The sequence below is a fragment of the Epinephelus lanceolatus genome, chromosome 17 (assembly GCF_041903045.1).
Source record: "Epinephelus lanceolatus isolate andai-2023 chromosome 17, ASM4190304v1, whole genome shotgun sequence".
NCBI lineage: Eukaryota > Metazoa > Chordata > Actinopteri > Perciformes > Serranidae > Epinephelus > Epinephelus lanceolatus.
This window is the reverse complement of record NC_135750.1, coordinates 8,920,581-8,942,532: the sequence shown is the minus strand read 5'-3', so window position 1 is coordinate 8,942,532 and position 21,952 is coordinate 8,920,581. Positions and strand designations below refer to the sequence as shown.

Below are 21,952 nucleotides of genomic sequence, written 5' to 3'. Positions count from 1 at the left end.
ATATGAATGTTTGTGTTTGCACAGGGGAGTATGTACCGGTGCCCTGAGTGCAGCAGCAGCAGCAGCTGTGGTCGTCTAAGATTTTGCAACTTATGCGTTGGAAAAGATGCACTCTGCAGACAGTGGGACGTCATTTCACCAACTTCAAGATGAGCTCAAAGTAAGAAACATAATGGAAATAAAGAATCAAATAGAAAATGTCAGAACCACAAGATATTCCATCAAGTAAATAAATACTAACACCCACTTCTGCAAACCAGTTCAAATGTCCCTTTATGTTTTAACCACAGAGTGAGTCATCATCTCAATAGAGGATCTTCGTTACTACAGCTCCTCTCTATCCTCCCTCCTCTCCTCTCCCCTCCCACTCCCTGCTCCTCTCTGAGCTCGAGCCTCTCTTCCCCCTCTCTGCCTTCACTAGTTCTCCTCCCGAAACCTGCGTGAGGCGGCCACTGAAGCGCGAGCCGATTCCCCCCTCTCCCCTGCCTGCACTTGAGTCAACATGGCTACAGTTGTAACCTCGACCAGATTCACAGACGAATATCAGCTGTACGAGGAACTCGGAAAGTAAGCGACCGTCACCGCTGCTGCTGCTGCTCTTGTTGCATTCAGTGTGTGTGTGTGTGTGTGTGTGTGTGTGTGCGCCCGCATGTGTGTGTGTGTTTGCACGTTTTTCTCCTCTCTGCTGCTGCTGCTGCCATTGTGCGCGTTTACTTGAGTGTTGACAAGGCAAAGGGAGAGGGGCTGTCAAAAAACAGGGAAGGGTAGGAGAAGCACCTCAGCAACAGTCAGCTGCAGGTTCATGTTGGCAGCACAAAGGCTCGTGTTTAATCCTGAGTGTGTATTTAAAGCTGTATCGCACCATTGTCGCTCGCTTTGTAACCCTAAAGGTGCGAAACATCCACGCAACTTGTTTGTCAATTTATCTGCAGGTAGCACGCGTCGAAGACTCGGGTCGCACGCGCCCGTTGCCTGGTGGCATCCTCGCGCTCCTGTTCAATCATTCAGCTGTGTTTTTGTGCGTTTCTAAGCAGACTGCAGGGCTACTGAATATGTCAAAAAAAGGGGAAGACGAGGCTTTGCTGCAAACATGACTGTGGTGGCTGCACATTTTGGCTATGCGCATCACACGCACTGCATGCAGGATTAAAACATGAAAGGACACATAGGTTACAGTGTATGTCCTGGCTACAAAGCCACTTTGTAACATCTAATCTCTGCGTGTGGCTAATAGAGCTGCTCCACCTTCCAACACAGCCGACAGCACGAGTTTAAAGGAGGCGTCTGTGCAAAAATGCAGCCAGCTCAATGTTAATTCTACCTTTCAGTGGCTTCATTCTCCTGTACTCATGTTTCTTCCTGCGAGCTAATGACTGGGTCCTTTCACAATGAGACAAGCCCTCTCCCTCCCCCTGTCACGCACTAGTAGCCAGGACCTCTTCTCACATCTCCCACACAGATATCAGACTGTATTAATTATGCATGTGACTTCCTTTCCCCTCTCTTTAGGTGTGTGTGATTCATGCATGCCCTTAGTGTGTGACAAGTTTGTGCATTTCCCCCTGTGTGCAGAAATGTGATGTTATGTGATAAGTGGTTTCACTGATCTGTCATCGATTTCTTCTGCTCCAGGGGTGCCTTCTCAGTCGTCCGCAGATGCGTCAAGAAGTCCACCGGCCAGGAGTATGCTGCTAAAATTATCAACACAAAAAAGCTCTCAGCCAGAGGTAAGCACAGCAGATATCCATCGTGTAGCTCAGCATTAGAGTCAACGTGAATTTATGCAAACTGAAAGCTGACAACGGTAGGCTGCTGTAGCTGCTCGGTGATGTCAGCTCAGCTGCAGGTTTGTTAGTTTGTTTCCTGAAGAGCAGCGATCCAGGCACTCTGTCCAATCCCTGTCCGCGGAGATTCCTGAAGAGCTGGAGGCCACTTGGCAGAGCAGGGCTGCTGCGGTTTAAGTTGTACAGCGAGGTTCAGTGGGTTTTGGCAGCTGCCCGCAACCATTTTTGGTTTGTTATGGTTACTGTTTGTCTCTCGCACCAGCTTGACCTTTAGCCTGAAATATCCCCAGCTCTCACAGCGGCTCGTAGGATGAGATAAAGGAAAATTCTGGGGTGTTATTTTAATAGTTTGGTCGGTGGATTGTGTCGGTTAGGATAACACTGGACTCATACAGTTAATTGCTGAAATCTGGGATCTGGGAACACGACAACATAGCTAAAAATAAGTCGGACATGAGCAGTCAGATGATCAGAGATGCTTTAAACAAACTCCCAGGTTAGCTAAACTTGACTTCCTGGTTTAACTTTGACCTGCTGTGCTTGTGAGAAGTACACAGATTCCCATAACTACATCTTTGTGCATATCTTGTAACAAACATTTGAGTCACCAGTGCTTAGCTCTGTGACTCAAATGTAATGGTGAGTGGCTTAAATTGAGGTTAAGTATTTCTGTGCAGTAAAGGATTATCACCAGTGAATGTCTGTTTCATTGTTTCATGCCTCTTGCGATCGGTGTAGAGCAGAGGATGCTTGTGGTCCCTGCGAACGTCTGGTTGTGTGTACCGCTTTTGCACAAAGCTGTCAGAGTGGCTCCAATAAAGGACCTCTTCTCTTCTGTAGTCATGCTCTGTTGTTGTAGAATCAGCGTATACATAGTTCCAGGTCATGTAGCCAGCTAGTTGTTGCAACACAGCCTGTCCACATTGTTACAAAACCATGGAGATGTGCAGTGCAGCACTCAGACTGTCTGCACACAGTCGCCTAGGCCACAATTACACAATTTTGCTCTATGCGCTGTCTAATTTGTTCAAATAAATTTAACTGCAATAGGGCTGCGACGATTAGTCGACTAATCGATGACTAATCGGCTATTAAAGTAATCGGTGACTATTTTAGTAGTCGACTAATCGGTTTGAGTCTTTTTTCATAGAGAAGTACTATAAAAGTACCCCAAATTACTCTTATTGCAGCTTCTTATGTTCACATATAGGCAGCTTTACACACTCTCCCATGACGGTGAACTAAAAACGTTTGGCGTGAGTACAAATCAAAACATTAGATGACATAATTTCGGGGTTTGGGAGAGACAGACCGACATTTTTTAACATTGTAACACATTTTTCGATAAAGTCTATTGATCGCAGAAATAATTGGCAGATTAGTCGACAATGAAAATATTCGTTAGTTACAGCCCTAAACTGCAACCCCTGTAGCCTATCCTAAAATGCAAGGACATCAATACAGAGCATTCACAAAAGCATCTGATAAACTGCTAATTTTCAACTCTTGGACTACTGTTGTTCGTCACATTAGCCCCCTCCAGTTTATGCTTCTAATCCTGCCCACGCTGATCTGTCTGCTTTTTCAGCATGCATGCAAATGTTTGGGCGGCACGGTGGTGCAGTGGTTAGCATTGTTGCCTCCTAGCAAGAGGTTTCCTGGTTTGAACCCAGGGTGGGGGAGCCCTTCTGTGTGGATTTTCCATGTCCTCCCTGTGTCAGCGTGTGTTACTCTGGGTACTCCAGCTTCCTCCCACAGTTCAAAGACATGCAGGTTAATTGGTGACTCTAAATTGTCCGTAGGTGTGAATGTGAGTGTGAATGGTTGTCTGTCTCTATGTGTCAGCCCTGTGATAGTCTGGCAACCTGTCCATGGTGTACCCCGCCTCTCACCCAATGTCAGCAGGATAAGCAGTTACGGAAAATGAATGAATGAATGTAAACTCTGTCTGGTGAAATGCAGTACTCCATGTTTTATTCATCTGCGATGCCTCCACTGACTCATTTGAGTCACAAGCCAACATTACGAGGCGGTTTTGTGCATTACAAAGTCAGCAAACAGCCAGTCAGTATTTTAGGAATGCCTCTGGCTGTTAAACGAAATATCGCAACTTGTATATTTATGTTTTTCCCACGTTTGAGTTGGAGTTAGAATTTCTGATAAAGACTGACAGACCCACTACCGATACTTCAGGTGCTCTCGCTTTGGTTTTTATATCTACATGAAGGGGTTTGGCTAATCTGGATAAACTGTGGTCTGATAAGTGTCTTGACCCTTCAGACTATTTTGCAGTGACGCTGTCGTGCGTCTAGATCTCAGTTATTACTCTGAGGAGCACAGTGTTACTGTAACTGTTAGAAATGAAAGCCAAAACTGAGAAAATAAGTTGAAATATGTTTTTTTCCCTTTAGATTAATGTGGTCAGATCAGACTTATGACGTTTGCAGCTACTGCCAGCCCGTGTGTGTGTGTGTGTTTACGCGTAGCAGCGTAACACATGTTGAAATATCACCACCTGTGCTTCACTATTTGTGGCAGATTTGTTGTCATTTAGTCTGCCTGTTGCTCTGCGTGTGTGTCACGGTATTCCTTCTGCCATGTAGCTGAATCCAAGCGTCTCTGTCTGTTGGTTGTTTTGGTTGTCACATGTGTTTGTGTTTGCACATGAATCCCATTGATCCTTCACTGCGTCTCGTCTCGTCTTGGCGTGCGAGCCTGTTGCAGACGCCGTGTGTGCGTGTGCAAACGTCAGAAGGTTGCACCAAAGGTTGCGCGATGATATGAAGTGCAGATCAGGGCCGGTTCTGGACTGATCGGGCTGCTCTTTTCCTGGGAGATGCAAGCTGAATTGCTCTGTCTCCCCCTCTGCCTCTTCTATCTCTCACACACCCACCCATGTCATTTTCCTTCCTTTTTATGTTCTCTCCCTTCCCCTCCCTCCTCTCTCTGTAAACAAAAGATTGATTTGAGGAACGATCTTAAAAATCCTTCTCACCAGACGATTTGATCTCCTGTGTGTGTGTGTGTGTGTGTGTGTGTGTGTGTGTGCGCGCGCACGTGTGTGTGTGTGTGTGTGTGTGTGTGTGTGTGTGTGTGTGTGTGGTGGGCTATGTTGGCAGTGGTCCGGAGCTAGTAACCCGGCAACAGCAGGGGTGAAACTCTTCATCCCATAGGCTGTCTGGCAGAGAAACCGTGTTCTTTGCGTGTGTGTGTGTGTGTGTGTGTGTGTGTGTCTGGGTCGTGGTCACAATTATCACACACACACATCTACGACTGCTCTTTTCTCACTCGAAGCACAAAAACACAGTTGCACACATTTTCTCTCACCTACTTAACGGTTCTCACACTTAACTACATGCGTACACGGCCTCTGTCTGTATACAGTTTCACGTTGTGAAGTACACACACATTAGCCTCTCCTTCAGTGCGCACTGCCCTTAATCAGAGCTGAAATGTGCTGGTGCTGCCAATGTGTTTTTTTATACAATCACAAGGAGCATGTTCTCCCTGCCTCTATCCCCACACACTCATTCTCTTTGCCACACTCGTGCTGGCTTGGATTTGCGTCTCCATTACAACAGGGCTACACACTTGAAGGTGGGTCTATAATGATGATGGCATGTCTTTGGTGATGATGTTTACAAGCCCCCCATTATTTTGTTGCAAGTGTTTTTCCATCACACAGCATGGCAGGTGAAAGAAGTTTACCTGTTGGAGGTGAGGTGCAGTCTGCAGCTCTTCATCTGTTTCTGCTTGTACTCGTCGTCCCTGCTATATTAGAGGGCTTGTTTTTATTGAAGAAAAGCCGCTAACAGAGTTCTGCAAGTTTGGTGATAAACACATTTCATTTCCTGAACATTCTTCACAATAAAAGTCCCCCCTTATTTTTGTTATCTAAAAGCTTTTATTGTGAAGCAGCAAATAAGGAAATATTGGGTTTTCATCAGCAGTGACTTAACGAGACTCTTATACAGCTGAAAGCGAACATGAAACTGTAAAATAAAGTAGATAACTAACGTAAAAACAGGAAGCAGGAGAGAAGCTAAACTCCAAACCACAGAGACATAGTTAGAAACTATAAAACGGAGACTTACGAAAATGTCTTTCTCTCTGGTCTCCTGCACAGACAGAGTTTAGATGAGTCTCGCAACACACGCTTGTTTCAGGAGGGTCGTCAGGGTTTGACTGCAGTCAGCGAGATGTCACTGCTGCCTGCTTGGAAGTAGTCAGACGCACTTTTGTCCCTACACCAGAAATCGTCCATCTCTAGCATGGCTTGGTGTGGCTCCACACGTCTTAACAGATAATGGAAAGACAAATTGGAAGGTCATGGTTTGATCGGCGTGGCCAAAAGTGGTGATGGAAAAGAGTATCACAAACACATACACCATATCTATAGAAGTGAAAGAAACAAAAGAAATGTGACACTCAAACAGGCACCTTTTTGTAAAGAATAAGCCTGGTTTATAACATTTAAGTCTTATTTTAATAAAAGCGATTGTTTCTTTACGTCACATTCCTAAGTGCTATATCATAGGCAACTGAACCTGCTTGAGTTTCTTGAAGATGTTTCACCTCTCATCCAAGAGGCTTCTTCAGTCTTCAGCTGAAATGTCTTCTTGGAAGAGAGGGGTTTTCAAGAAACTCAAGCAGGTCCAGTTGCCTACGATAAAGCACTTAGGATTACCTCGACCTGGATGACAGAGAGCCTTCACCAACATCTTTAAGTTACAATCTACTCACCAAGTTAATTGATGAAATCTGGAAATGCAGCAACATGAGTGGGATGAGGCAAGAAAGACGAGCAGTCAGACGATCAGACACTGTATATTTATTAACGTTTTAAAAATCCTTCGCAGTTTACAGACTGAGGCTTGGTTTGACCTTGACCCAACATATGTTTTGTAGTTTTACACGTATACAGTTTTCCTTCGTCCACAGTTTGTGCCTCCAGAACATTTGAGTTACAGAAATGAGCTTATGATAAAATCATTTAACTGTCTGTCAATTGTTAACATCCATCACAGTGTCCTTGGTTTTGGTGAGCCTCCACTATAATGCGATTTACATCCAAATATAGTGGTTTTGGTAATTTGGCTAACTGTGGACTTGTTTATAAGCTTGTCTGATCATCACTTGTTTCTTCTTCTCCCAATTTGGGTACGTTGTTATTGGATATAACTGTTTGAAATTATGATCAGAACCACACAACAATGATTTCAATATGTAGACAAGATAAGTCAACTGTAATCAAAAACATGATGTCTTCATTTACAGCAGGCCTTTGCAATTGGCGGCTCAACTCCCACCTGCCGATCAGGCCAGACCGACCCACTGATCAGTTGTGTTCACACTTTGATCAAATTTAAAACCTGAAAAAGAAAAAAATTGCCACAATAAACCTTTCAAATCAACAGAGTGCTCCTGTTTTAAAATTACACCATTCATCATAGCCAACAACCAAAAAAAACAGAAATTGTCATTGGATTTTAAAATTTCCAGTGATTCCTGAAAGCATCATGTGTGTCCAACAAAATCTAAACAAACAGTGATATTTATTAAAATCACTTTATTGGACATGTCTAATTTACATTTTAGCCCAGAACAAATTGTTTGCATTCACCACATCCAGTGAAAACCAATAAATTCTGCGCTCCTCAGCGCAACTGGGAAGCCATGAATGACTTGGCTTACATCAACAGTCACTTGACAAAATTCAGTGAATCTTAGACTGAACTGCAGGCTGTGTAATAGGTTGTAAAATTTTAACAGTTAATGTATATTGCAGTGATGTTCCTACGTGTTGAATCAAGTGCACAGAAGTAATGACAGTAATAGCTCAAGGAAATGTCAGGTCCCTTTCCCTTAGCTGTCTGAACTTGTGGCCCCTGAACAATATAATTTAATAGCCCTGATTTACAGTAACAGCAATGTAAGTTATGTCTTCTCCATGCACACACACACACACACACACGCATTAATATGTCAGGCTGGGCAGCACACGCAGAGTCCTGCTCCAAGCAGTGCTGCAGCAGCTGGAGCATCAGTGCTCTGTTGCTCTTTTTTTACAGCTGTAATTTAACAAATCTATACTGTAAATGTCCAGTCTGATCTCTGCTTGGGTGTTCCTCACCAGTGTTTACAAACCCTGAGCGTATACAGCGTATCAGCTTTGGTGGTTTGATGTCTGAGCAACTTTGGAATATCGCTGGTATTTACGAGGTTTGTGTGTGTGTGTGAGTGTGTGTGTGCGTGCGTGGGCGGGATTAAGCCCTATTCTCTGTGGCTCATGGAGGGCACATTGGCTGGCAGTGAGGTCAGCGATTATGGCTGGGTCATGTGGTGTCACATGCATGCGCACAGTCGCTCAAGCGGATGCTCACATGCACACGTGGTCTGTCACTTCCACTGACATTCACACACGTGTGTAACGACACAGACACACATTGTTAAAATCACACTACATTTACATTTACGGTCATTGTAATTGAACGTAATGAGAGTTAGGTTTTTTTATTATGGATACATTTTGTCATTAATGAATCTTGATAATATTTTGTCTTGAAAAAAAGAGGGGATCAGGGATCATATTTAAGGGTCGTAGATTTCAGTGAAACATGAATAAGATACAAAACTGTACAGGTCATGCATGAGCAAACAGAAAAAACACAGAAGCAGATATACACACTTAAAAAATGTCTATTGCACCAGTTTGTTATTGTGGTTGAACTGTTGATCAACTGATGGATCCTCATTTTAAGGAATAGTTCTACATTCACTTCCAGATATAGAGTCAGGTGAGAAGATTGACCGACGCCACTCTCATAACTGTCAGTTAAATAGAAAGCCCAGATCAGACCAAGTATTCGCAACAAGTTGAAACCATTTTAGAACATTGCAGAGAGAAGTTGCAGCAGTGTGAACCGACCAGTCTCAGCTCAGTCCAAGCCGGCTGATGGTGTCACCTGTGACTCAGCTTGTAGCGAAGTCAGCTTTGTCAGGTCAGTTACAAACTGTCCACAGACAATGTGTTTGCTAGCTGTGGCATGCTCTGACAGCATCTTATTTGCATCCCTTTGGCTATTGACATGTATGATGGTTTCTGTCCTCAGTGTGTTGGTGTTGGATGTTGGGTCACTGATGCTGCTCACTCTGTGTCACACACACATACTCATTTGATTGATTGATTGACGCTGGTTATTTAAATTATTGTGGCTTATTTATTTTGAATACTTTACATCTGAAGCTCAGGTGGTTTTATTTGTGTTTGCTGTTTCATCACTACTAGAAATGCAACTGTAGCAAGTATCTCACTGTCACTATACGTATTCATATTTTAAGAAGCTACAGATATAATATTCAGCAACAAAATAAGCCTGAAAAATATGGAAATCAGAAGTACGAAGAATTCTTGCTATCAATACACCGTCTTGTCTAGTCACATTGGTGTCAGCTGGCAGGTTTTCAGAATGTTGCAGACCAGAGCATTGCAATTAGTTGCAAGTTTCAACTCGACGTATTGCTAATCTTTGGTCTGAACTGCACATAATGTTTCAGCCAGCAGCTGGTTAGCATAGCTTAGCATAAAGGCTGGCAGTAATCTACTAATCTGCTAATCAACATGTTATATTTGTTTTGTTATCTGTATAAAAAATTTAAGTGATAGAATGACCATTGATCGTTTTACTGGGGGTTAATCTTGGCCCGTCACAGTAACTTCCTGGAGTCTCTGCTGGTTGCTTGGCAACTGCTCAGAGCCAAGAAATAATCTGGCACATTAACCCCCGCAAAATGGTGAATTGTCATTTTTGTACTTCAAATAGTGGCTGCTCAGATGCGTAAATGTTTCAGCAGTCCATGTCTGCTGATACTCAAGCTTCTAATAATGTAATACTGTATTTCACAAGTGACTTTAGCATCAGTTTACAGAAGTAGATAATGACAATTATTGTTAGCCCGAGGCAGCAGAGACTGCCTGATAAAAATCGTGGGAAGGGAAGCAGAAGTTAAGAAGGGAAGTGTGCTTATAAGCTTATGCTACTCTTACTTTAGTGGTGGAGGGCTCTCACATGCTTTTGTGCACACTCTGATGAAAAGGGGAGATAGAGCGATACAGTCCTCTCTGTGGCTTTTGTGATGAGCCATGACTTTTGCACATCTCTTGGAGAGGCTTGAATCCAGTTCATACAAAGATAAAGTACCAGAAGTCAGTGGTTAGATTTTTTTGAGAATACAATAAAAGGAAGTTTTGAAGATATTTTCATATCTCTTTTCTGACCGGAGGTTCGTTACAGTAGCTCATCTCATTGTGTAAAAGCCAAACCTTGCATATCTACAAGTCAGCATTTGCTTTTGCCGCTCAGCTTCCGTCTGCAGCTTTCCATTTATGGAGCTTCCTGTCATCACCTCACCAGTCTTCTGCTTTCACAGCATCCACTGATGATGCTGCAGTAAAACATGTTGTGGTAAATGAAACAAAAAGCACACCAGTGGATGAGTAAATGTTTTCAACACTGAGTCACATAGAGCTTAATTTTTTTTAAAGAAATTCAGGGATGTCTATTTTAGTATTTCATTTTCATGTTTGTGACCACCTGGCGAATGTAAACCTGTATTCGCTCTCTTTTTGCTCTGTTTTTGGTCACCACCAACTCCTGAGGCAAATATCTTGCTCTTTAGCTGCTAAATGCTTCACTGTGTTTCAGGGAAGGCCATTCTAAGTAACTCCCATATTTGAGAGTTCATGTTAAATTATTAAAGAGTGCTTGAGTACCCGCAAAAAATAAATAAATCATGTAAGAACAAGAATGTAAATTGGCTTACAACACAAAATAAATGCAACCAGGCTTCAATTAACCTATGAAACTATACATTTATAGTCAACATAAGCAAACTTTCTGTTGCTGCTGTTACATAGCTTAGACACAGTGCTGAAGGACAGTCTCCAGAGTCCAGAGTTGCTGTCCTGCCAGTCAGTTCAACGTCTGCCCAGTTAGCATGAGCTAATCTGCAGCTAACAAGCTGCGTACAAGGTCAGTCTGCTGTGGGCCTGTACTGGTCTCTCCTTCAGTGCGTGCTGCCCTGAAGGCAGCACATATATGAGGTCGATAATCTCTTAAATTTATTCTGTTGATTCATTTTTTTTTTTTGTTTTTGAATTTGCCAGACTCATTCATTAAGTGCTGAACTGTGTTTCAGCAATATACAATAATCAGAGTGACAATACTGTAACAAATGTTTGCACTCACACTTTGTTGTAAACTGGCACTTTGCCTAGTAAATGTAAACATTAACAGCGTTTCCCTTAAACAGTACAGTTTGTTATTTTTAGCTTCTTCACTGTCCAAAACTGAGTTCTTCCTTTATGAAAGTGAGACTAAAGCAGGTTGTGTACCTGCTCAGTAGGGCTGTCAAAATTGCTCAAAAATGACGTTCGAATATTCCTTCTAAAAATAACTCATAGGTTCGAACCATTCAAATATTTTTTTTCCGCATTATGTCCACAAGAGGGCAAATTAATACAAGGAAACATAACTACTTGTAGGTATTTTTATTTCCACATAAACGTCTTTGAAAACATTTACATACCTACACATTAAAACACATAAAACAATTATCTATAACATTATGTTACAAACGACCCCCCCCCGCGAGCAAATGTGTCAAGCCGGGTGACAGACACAACAGCTGGGAGCAGGACCGCTTGTCGACCAGGCTGGAGAAATGCGCGTCTGATGCCAACGCCCACTCGCAAAGAGGACAGCTGCGGTGGTGTTTTTTTTTTCTCTCCACAATCGAATATCAATTTTCACATTCGAAGGTCCATTTTTTTTTTTCAAATTCGAATTTAGAATATTCGTTGACAGCCCTACTGCTCAGTTGATTTTTGCAGTTGCAGAGTTCACTCTGTACATCTGAATCATTCCTGTTAGCTGTTAGCTACAGACGCTGTGAGCCAGCGATTAGACTCGTCTTCAGTGGTGCCAAAATTGCTAGTGTCTTCGGGGACTGCACTGATGGTGGCGTGTAGCTACAGGTACCAGTAAGAAGATAAAGTACAAACTGGGGAGGCCAGTTATATTAATGTAACCATAGGTAAGACTGCACAGTAGTTTATAGGACTATATGACTGGTTTGACCACTTTGCTCGGAACGTGCACTTGCATGTCTTTGACTGACTAATGCAATCCATCGTTGGATGACACTACAGTGCATGCTGCAGAAGTTGAGCCAAGTTTTACTTCTTGTTGGAACCAACTTCAGCAACTTGGGGATCTCATTGAAATGAAGGAAGTGAAGACGGCCTCCCTTCCCTGACATCTGTCCCATGTAACAGTTCTTCTAGACCTTTTGGTAAGCCCCACCCCCCGAGGGGGCGGATATATCCAGGATGTCAAACTGACTCAGCAGCAACAACAGGTTAAGAGGACAAAGATAGTTAGAAGCTAAAGCCGAACTATAGGATACAGATCACAGTGTAAAAGTGAACCACCACATCACTGCTGATCGCCACACAAGACGATGAATATAAAGGGAAACTTTGCTGACATTGAACCAGCTGTGTGGCATCACAGTGTGTGCAGATGAACAGTGTTTGACTTTGCCGCCGTGCTGCTGCCAGCCCCTTGACCTCCGCTGCGGAGGGGGGAAGTCAAACCAATGTTCATCTTTGCACAATGTGATGACACACAGCTGGTTGAATATCAGCAAAGTTTCCCTGCTTCCCTTCACTGGTTCCTGTACAGCAGGGTTGGTCTTTGTTTCCCTGTTATAATCATTAAAAAGCAAAAGCAGCATGTGTATACATTCAGTAGGCTATATCTTCAGTACAAGAGGGAAGAAACATATATCTTTTTCCAACCTCTCCAGGTAACGAGTATCATTAATACACGACGTGCCCCAGGCACAACATTCAGCTCCAAATCCACAAAACCAGCCTGAAAATGAAGGAAATCTGAAACGACTGCATTAGAGTCAATGGAGCTAAGCTGTGTTGTTGTCGGACCCTGATCTGAGCCGGCCCCATGCCACACTATGATTGGCCAGTCTGCGTCTGGGGCGGGACTTAGCGAAGAGTCAATTAATTGTTTAGTCTATAAGATGCCATAAAACAATGAATAATCTCCATCACAGTTTCCCAGAGCCCAAGGTGGTGTTTGTTTTGCCAGACTAATAATTAAAAACCTAAAGGTATTCAGTATACTATCACAGTAGACAAAACGCCAAAGGCAATCATCCCTCCTGATATATTGCCCCTGCCTTTGGATTTAGATAAGTTGGAACTCTTAAACCCAGTGATCATTCAAAATCCAATAATCAACATACTATTTCGATGATCTGTGAATCATTTCAGTCACATCCCAAGCAGTAATGCCAAAAACAGTCTGGTTCCAGCTTCTGAAATGTGAAGATTTGCTGCTCTTCTCAGCAGTTAATTGAACATCAGTTAATTGAATTCAGGCACAGTTTTGAATGTAGGTCACCGGCGTTTTGGCAGAGCTCAGAGCCCAACACACAATCACTGTAGTTATGCAGTTACATAGAAAATAGAATTGAAGTGTAAAAATGCTTCAGGTTTCCTTTACCCGTAAATATTGTGAGTGAAACACGGCTTGTGTATAAAGCTGCATTGATTGAAACAGGAGCGTGTCTGCTTTGTCAGACACACGTTGGACGGACGACTGAAAAATGTGGCTGAAACGTTTTCTGTGTAGACGCGCCATAACACCCAGTGGAAACACTGTTGATAGTGTGATCCATCTCGACGGTGTTTCATGTTAATTTTAGCTACAATTATGTGTCACGTATTGTGTCGAACTGTGAAGTGAGTGTATTTTTACACTGTTATTAGGTAAGGCCCTGTGATGTCAGGGAAGGAGAGAAAGAGAAGGAGGGGAGAGGCTGGTGGCACTCGTCCCGCTGTTGAATTATTGAGGTGCAAGGCTGCTCTGCTCTCACTGAACATGGACACGAGCTGAGGAGTGGACCCTCAGACTCCTTTTCTTTGCTTCCTTTCTTCATCTGATTTTCTTTCATGCGTCTCCTTCAGCCACCATTCTCACCCTTTATTTGTCTCTTCCTCTCTTTTGCCACCTCTTCCTCCCTGTTTGTAGTCGTCTCTTCTCCCCTCTCGCCACACTGCAGGCCACGCAGGCAGACAATGTGTATGTGTGTGTTTTCAAGCTTTTGGTGGGCTTCTAGTGCACCCGCTGGAGGCTGATTGGCGGAGGGCAGATAAACGTAGCAGCACAGCGTGGTGAATGTTTAATGGGACCAACTGTGAATATTTGATGAGAGGAAGAGAGTTGGAGAGTCATATATGGAAAGAGAAGGATGTAGATATGGAAAGAGAGAGTGAGACGGTCAGGGTTATATGCACTGTAACACTTGAATGATGTTCGTCTTCCCACAGCATGCAAACCGTCCTCTTATCAAGGCTTTCAAAGGACAGAGTGCCGTGTGTGTGTGTGTGTGTGTGTGTGTGTGTCCTGAGGTTCAGTGTGTTTTTCCAGGACTCTCCTCCTGTCATATTCATCTTGCCCTCTTTTTCGCTCTTATGTGCTCATCATTATCCCCCCTGTCCGAAGCATATGGCATCATGTGGGAGCCAACTTGAATAAAATTTTAATTTGCCATATAGTGCTGGACAGGGACAGGGGATGCTGATCGTTACTTCTGAGGGGGTTGATCTGTCACAAGAAGTCAGTGAACAAATCAGTAGGACTGCAGCGAACCATATAAAACAAAAATAAAAAAAATATTAACATACAAGTCATCATTATAGCTCATGATTGTTATTATCATCCTTTAATTTGTCGATTGTTTCATTATTTGGTCCATAAAAACGTTGAAACATTCAATTATTCACCTTCCTGTTTTGTCTGACCGGTCATCCACACTCTGTTTTCTCAATCTAATATCATATATGACAGAGGAAACCAGACATTGCGCACATTTAAGGACCTGAAATTTTTTGGTATTTTCACATAAAAAACTTAATTGGATTATTAGTTAATTATGATAAATAGTAGCGTGGGTTTCCTCCAGGTGCTCCAGCTTCCTCCCACAGTCCAAAGACATGCAGGTTAACTGGTGACTCTAAATTGGCCATAGGTGTGAATGTGAGTGTGAATGGTTGTCTGTCTCTGTGTGTCAGCCCTGTGATAGTCTGGTGACCTGTCCAGAGTGTATTCTGCCTCTCATCCAATGACACATGGGATAGGCTCCAGCACGCCTGCGACCCTGTATTAGGATAAGCGATTATGGAAAATTTAATGAGTGAAAGAACGATGTACCAACATGTTTTGAATAAGGGGTCTTCATTAGTGGATAAAGACCATCGCAAGTTGCTTGTTTTGTTCAATCAACGATCCTAAAACTCAATGTTATTAAATTTACAGTGATTAAAAAAAAAAAGACAAAATCTTCACGTTTGACGAGCAAGAACCAGGGATTGTCGATAAATTGCTTCTATAATTCAGTGTCTGTTTTTTCTTGTCAAGCACGATGATGTTGTTAGTCTGCAGTATAGATGGAGCGCAGTTAAGTCCCACCCCCACCTGAGGTGAAAACAAAACAATTAATCGCTCTTAATTGACTATGTATTGAGTGAAGGTGCCTCCTTGTCTTTTTTGTCTATTTTTTACTCTGCTATGTAGGCCTATATATCCCGTGTACATATCCCACATTAGATTAGTGTGAGCAACTTTAGGTGGATACAATCCAACTGGTACCCCCTGGATCAAAAGCTATGGTATGGACGTAGGTTGAAAGTAGAAGGTACCACATTGTATGCAAGTGAAGTCACCTGTTTATAGAATTATTGATCACTACAAATACAGTATGCTATGTATATTTTAAAAGTATCAAGTAGTCACATAGTGAGAAAAATGTTTTCAGCAACTATTTTGATAATCAAGTCATCATTTATGTCATTTTTATTACGCAGAAACATTCTCTAAATTTTAGTGTCTTAAATGTGAAGATTTGCTTCTTTTTTTGGTCAAACCCAGTAAAGAGCTGAATGTCTTTGGGGTTTAGACTGTTTGATAGATAAGACAAGGGGCTCTAGTTTCGCAGACCGGGCGAAGCGGGGGTGCAGCGCACCTACGCTTTGCCAACTGGGTGTGGCCAGGCGGATTTTGCAAGTTTGGCACACCATGCGCCTGGTGCAGCTACTCCTCTTTCCCACCTCCGTCTCTCCTACCTGCGCAAGTCGGAAAGAGGGAGGAGAGAAGGCGTGGAGTGGGTGTTACACACATCACACCAATCAAATGAGCCCCTCTTCACGCCCTTAAATGCGCCACGCGAAAGTGTAATGAGTTTACTCAATTCGCCATGGCAGAAGAGAGCAGCAGTGTCAGACGGCCAAACTTCTCCCAGGAGGAAACTGATGTTTTGGTCCGGGAGGTCCAAGCTCGCAGTGTCCGAATATACGGAACTGCGAGCAGACCTCCACGGGCTGATGATGCAAAGGTAGCCTGGGAGGAGGTCAGAACAATTGTAAATCAATGTTGCGTTTCTCTCGTGCGCGCGTGCGCTCCCTCTTTGTCTCTCGCAGTCTCACGCTGTTTCTTTTCTTTTGACTTTTCTAAGATGACTGCCAAACGTGCCAAATGGTGCCAATCCCCTTTGATCTGACATCAGATGTGATGGGACAGTCGATATAGAGATACATTTATGTGCTGATTGCAGATAGTTGCATTGAATCGTGGTTTTTGGGGTATTTATTGCATCGTTAATTGCCTGATATTCTGGAAACCTGCCTGTGAGGTTTTGGTGACATGTGCGCACTGTGCGCCGGTCAGCCAAACTTCGGGTTACACCAGCTGCGCTCCGCCTGCGCTGACAGTAGACCTGGTTTCAGCTGGCGAGCTTTTAGCACACCTTTGGCGAAGCCTTTTGGCAAGAAACTGTCACTGCGCCAAGCTGGATCTGTCGACACCTCCCCCTGCTGCGCCGCCACACCCATCTCAGCGCACCTCGGTCTGCCAAACTACCAAACTGAGCGCGCCTCGGGTTGCGCTGCTCGAAACTAGCTCTGCTCGGGGTTTGCCACATTGCGCTGCGCTGGGAAACTAGAGCCCAAGGTATTTGAAGACATCAGCTTGGGCTCTGGGAAATTATACTAGACATTTTCGCTAGTTTTCTTTAAACAAGACAACTAATCTTTTAAATAGGAAAGTAGTTTGGATATTTATTGAATATTTAAACAATTGTTAGCTGCAGTCGTACTGTGTTCACATCCATTCTGTCTGTGTTCATCACTCCAAGGAAGCTAGTGAGTTTGTTTCAGAGGGAAGGCTGCCTGCCAACACTTCATTGGATTACATTACATTAGAGTATCTCAGGTGTGTGTGTGTGTGTGTGTGTGTGTGTGTGTGCGCGCGCTTGTGTGCTTCCTTTTCAGCTGCTGTCTCATCGGTGTGTGTGAGTCACGCAGGAGGTCTTGTTTGTGCGTCCCTCTTCTGACAGTGGCAGCAGATTTGTTCATGTGTGGAGCTTTAAGAATGTCCTTGACTGAGAAACACTGCGCAGACTGGAGTGTGCTGATGCTCATACTTTTATTTCTATTGTACTCCAGCTTTAACACCAACAAACATTTATCTTGTGCAAGAAACTCGCTCACTTTCAAGTAGCTCTCTGTCACCGGTTCCTTTGGTTGTGTGCCAACAAGAAGTGGTTGAATGCACTGTGTGTGTGTCTCTGTTGGTGTATAAAATCACATACACACACACATCAAACCCATATTAAGTTGTGAGATGGGTGCAGTAATTACACTTTACAAGTAAGTAAGTTTCCAACAGTGAAGTAATGCTGTTCTCTAAATAGAGAGGATTTTATTGAGATTATTTATTGCGACAGTTGGAAGATTGAAAAGGCAATAAAGCAGGGCGCACACACAGGAGAGGCATCCTGCAATAATGTTTGGGACCGTGTTTGTGTGTGTCTGTGTGACAATGAGATCACGTCATGCTGGCAGTGCTCTCACCTACGCCAGCCGTCTCCAAATTTGACTCTCTGTGTCTCCTGCTTTTCTTTCTCTTTATAACTCTCTGCCTCATAAGATTTTTGCCCTGCCGTGTGTCACACATGAACAAATCCACTGCTTATTGTGTGAGCTAAATGTTAAGCTAATCTTTTTTAAATATCTTTAAAAGAGTGGATTGGTTAAAGGTGTCTTTGTGGCTAACCTGTTTGGTGCATTACACCTTTGGGTTTGGTTCATTTGGGCTGGTATGAAAGTTGTATCGAACTCTGGTGTGGACAAAACAACCTGACAGAGACCATCTGAAGAGGAGGATCTCTGTCTGGTTACAAGCATATATAAGGCTCAGTGAAGTGTGTATGTAAGGAAGCAAGTAATGAATGAAGGAAGTAAGTAAGGAAGAAGGTGAGGTAGCATGAAGGTCAGTAAGGAAGGAAGGAAGGTGGTGAGATTGTAAGGAAAGGAAGAAAGTAAATAGTTCAGTGTGTAAAATATAGATGGATTTGGAGGTGTCTAGCAGCAGCTGAAACTTCTCCCAGTTAGAATTCCTTCAGTGGTAATTGTTCAGGAGGTTTTTACCAGGAGCCGAATTATCCACAGAGGTCTCTTCCTCTCCAAAACAACCAAACAAGGTGATTAAAAACCAGTTAAAATACTGAATAAAGCAGTTTCACGTTACAAATTAGTGTTTCTATGATGCTGTTTGGCATATCAGAGACAAGCAACTTCACCATGATATGCTAATGTGTGCTCACCTTTTTCTTTTCTTATAACTTAACATCTAGTCATTCAGGGGTGTTTTTACTGGGAGACAAATTATTGGCAGCAGTCTCCTCCTCTCTAAAAACAACAACCACATGATTTAAAGCAGTAAAAACACTGCATAAAGTAGTTTGGTGTTACAAATCAGTGATTTTCAGACACGGCTCATTGCAGATTGGTCTCTGTCTAGAGCATGTGTTTTGTTTGTGCATTCTGGGCTACTGTAGAAACATGGCGGTGCAATATGGCAACCTGCTCCCTACGTAGATGTTTATGGCTTATTCCAAGGTAATGAAAACACAATTCTAGTTTTCATGTGATTATTTTTAGATATTCAAAATAATCACTGATAAATTCCTGAAATTAATGAACAGCATCAATGTCCAGGTGTGTGTGTGTGTGTGTGTGTGTGTGTGTGTGTGTGTGTGTGTGTGTGTGTGTGTGCATATGTGGCTCTCCAGGCTCTTCAGACATGCCAGGGGATAATCCATTCCTGATCACACACTGGCTGTCATGCTGTCAATCAAGCGGCCTGTCTCCATGGTAACAGCTAGCTTACGTGCATCCTGTTCGTCACACCTGACAGCTGAGATTACATAAACTCGGCCACCATATTCACTGAGTGTCATGTACAATGAATTGTAACATAGCGCAGTCCGATTCGCCGTGTGAATCCCAAGTCCCCAAACCCGAGGAAACCAATTCAGAGCGCTCGGCTGTCAGTCAGACGAATTTAGGTTTTTCAGAAAATTTGACTTTTTGTTTATTTTCATTTGGAGGGCTTTAATGGAAGCCATTGGAGCCACATCAGGGGTTCAACTGACGTAATAATTGGCCGAGTAAATCTGTGTGGCTTTGTGGCTCCAGAGGGAGCTGTGTGACGTGTCGGCTTGCTGCTGTCGTAGATGTTACTGGTGTTATGCAGTGCTCAGGCATATACTGATTATATTACTTGCCCACTACCCCCACAGTCGATTTACTTTTTTAAAATCAGTACTAGTTGGACAACAGATGCTACAATTATAAGCCGTAAGTGTCTCCTCCATGCAGCAGTAGCAGCAGAGTCTCATCACAGAGTAGCAGGAGTCAGATTTCACTTATAACATCAGGAAAGTCGATCGACAAGACGATGGCAAAAGCGCCCATTTGGCAGTATCTCCAATTAAATCCAATGCTAAGAGGGAACCTGATAATATTAATGAGGGAGAAGGAGTTGGTTACACAGCTAAGAAGTTGGAGGTGTGCAGCCTGTCGCCTGCAGCTCTTCATCTAACAGCTCCCTGTGGCTGCTGCTTCTTGTTTCATTACTCCCTGCAATGTTTCACACTGCTCTGCTGCGGTAGTGCTAATCTCACTGACAAACACTGCATTTCCTCTGACTACTATAATAAATATAATGAAAGTCAGTTCATGTTTAAACAGTTAAATACTTTTAACGTGAAGCAGCATCAGTAGGAAATGTCCAGTTGTCATTAGCATTTACGTAATACAGTGCGCTACACTTATTAAGCAACATTGATATTTTTACAGGAGGAGAAACTTTCAACTGTAAGGCTCCGAGATAATGCTATCTTCTCTCTTCTGCGTAGATGTGGTGAATTTACAGCTCATAGATACTTATTAAGACACGATCTCTGGGTTTGTTTGGTATCTAGTGTTGAAAGAAAATGTTGTTGCACATTTCCGATCCACCATTAGCATAGTCAGCATGTTTGCTATATGAAGTGAATGCCGCTGTTGCACTGAACGTCCAGCTGAGTCCTGTTCAAACTTTAAAACTTTAGATGCAACACCCCCACCCCACCCCCCCCAAAACAAATCATCGAATATTTGAATTAAATGACTGAATTTGATCATAGGTATAGCCCTAGAAGGAAGTGAGCCAACCAGACCAATGTAGCCTGCTCTTCATCTCTGCTAGACTTACATCATTAGGGATGGGGACAAAATCAATCCACTTAAGTATCACTTTTTTTAATACCTTTTTTTTTTAAATAAAATTTTTAATGTCTGAATAAATTTCAAAGGCAAAGGTGAAAATATGTTGCCTTTATTTTGTGGTAGTCTCTGAGCAACGTTATGTTAATGGAAAACAATTCATCGTGGGCGCGCAGTTGTGACAAGGAAGAAGAATGCATGGAATAAGAAAGACAATATCAGTGGTCCTGCTGTGATTCTGATCTTTCTTTTGTGAGTCAATCTTATAGAAGTACTAGATCAGGTAATAACATTTGGGCCTCGTCTCTCTCTCACTATGGTCTAACTTCCTGCAGGTGTTGGCACTCCCCAAGCCAATTGGTTCCTACTGCATATGAAAAACAAATGTGCTTCCTTTTTATAAAAAAAAAAAAAAAAAACCCTGCCAAAGTCATTTTCTGGGGGTGCTTTCACATCTGCCCTGTTTGGTTCTCAAGTTTGTTTGTCCCCTCAGTGCGGTTCGTTTGGGTAGGTGTGAACACAGCAATCACACTCAGGTGTGCACCAAAACAACCGGACTGAGACCTTCTTAAAGAGGTGGTCTCGGTCTCTGGTGTGGTTTGTTTGTGGTGAGAATGTATTTCGACCTCGATCCGTGTTCTGACCTCACGCATCCAATGCATCAAAACATTGTTTTCTAGTTGGAGCCGCGCCTCGTTTTCAAACTGTATGGTTTGACTAAAATGAACAATGACAGCAATATAGTCTACGATGAGCAGCGCTAAAATCAGTTTGCGTAGTTGTCCCTCCATTGTGACATTAGAAAGTGTCACATTTATCTTGCAAGTGTACTCTTCTTCAACATTTGCTTTACTTCCTGGATTTTTCCCACATGGAAATTCTGACCAATCAAGAGCAGCTTTCTCACACAAGGCATTTGATCTGGTCCGCTTGTAAATGGTGCTGTGAGAACATGAACCAACTCTAGGCAATTATACAACTTTGTGACAAAATTAGTCCCTGATTCAGACCAAAGGAGACGACTCTAGGTCTGAAAGCACCCTTAAACAACTTGGCACTGTAGACTCTGGCAAACGTTTCTCAAACTGGAGTAATTTGTGTATTTGTTGGGGACTGTTTTTAGCTGCGGATTAATACTCATACATATTGATCCTCTATATTTTATCTTAATCAGAATGAATTACCTTCATTGTAATAAAAGGACAGAGGAATAAGATAGATTCAGCTTTGAACAAACAGACAACACATGTTAGTGCAATTAATTTATTGTTAATTTCTGCGTTTCATTGGATTTGTTGTCACTAAAAAAAGGTGAGGCATGCACTGTTGAAGTGTGTTTGACCTGGCTTCCTGGCAGTCGTTGAATAATGTGAAGTGGAGACTGTGTTAAAGAGGCGAAGGTGAATATGTGAAGCCCTTTTAGCGGTGGGAACGACTTAGAAAGTAAATCAGCTTGAGAATATTTTAGGTCTCGCACAGA

The 21,952-nt window shown here is 42.8% G+C and overlaps 1 protein-coding gene across 37 annotated transcripts in view; it reads left to right on the top strand.

Moving 5' to 3' along the window:
- The first annotated feature begins 354 nt into the window (after window positions 1-354).
- camk2g2 (calcium/calmodulin-dependent protein kinase (CaM kinase) II gamma 2) overlaps window positions 355-21,952 on the top strand; it is an 89,240-nt gene continuing 67,642 nt past the window's right edge. For 13 of the 37 annotated variants that reach the window (XM_078160710.1, XM_033613416.2, XM_078160709.1 and 10 more), the window contains exons 1-2: window positions 357-567; window positions 1,633-1,727. In XM_078160710.1, coding sequence (XP_078016836.1) covers window positions 503-567; window positions 1,633-1,727 — 160 coding nt within the window. In that variant the 5' untranslated portion in view covers window positions 357-502. Of the gene's footprint in view, window positions 568-1,632; window positions 1,728-21,952 lie in introns of all 37 variants that reach the window. The other 24 variants (XM_078160708.1, XM_078160705.1, XM_078160706.1 and 21 more) reach the window with 3 other exon arrangements.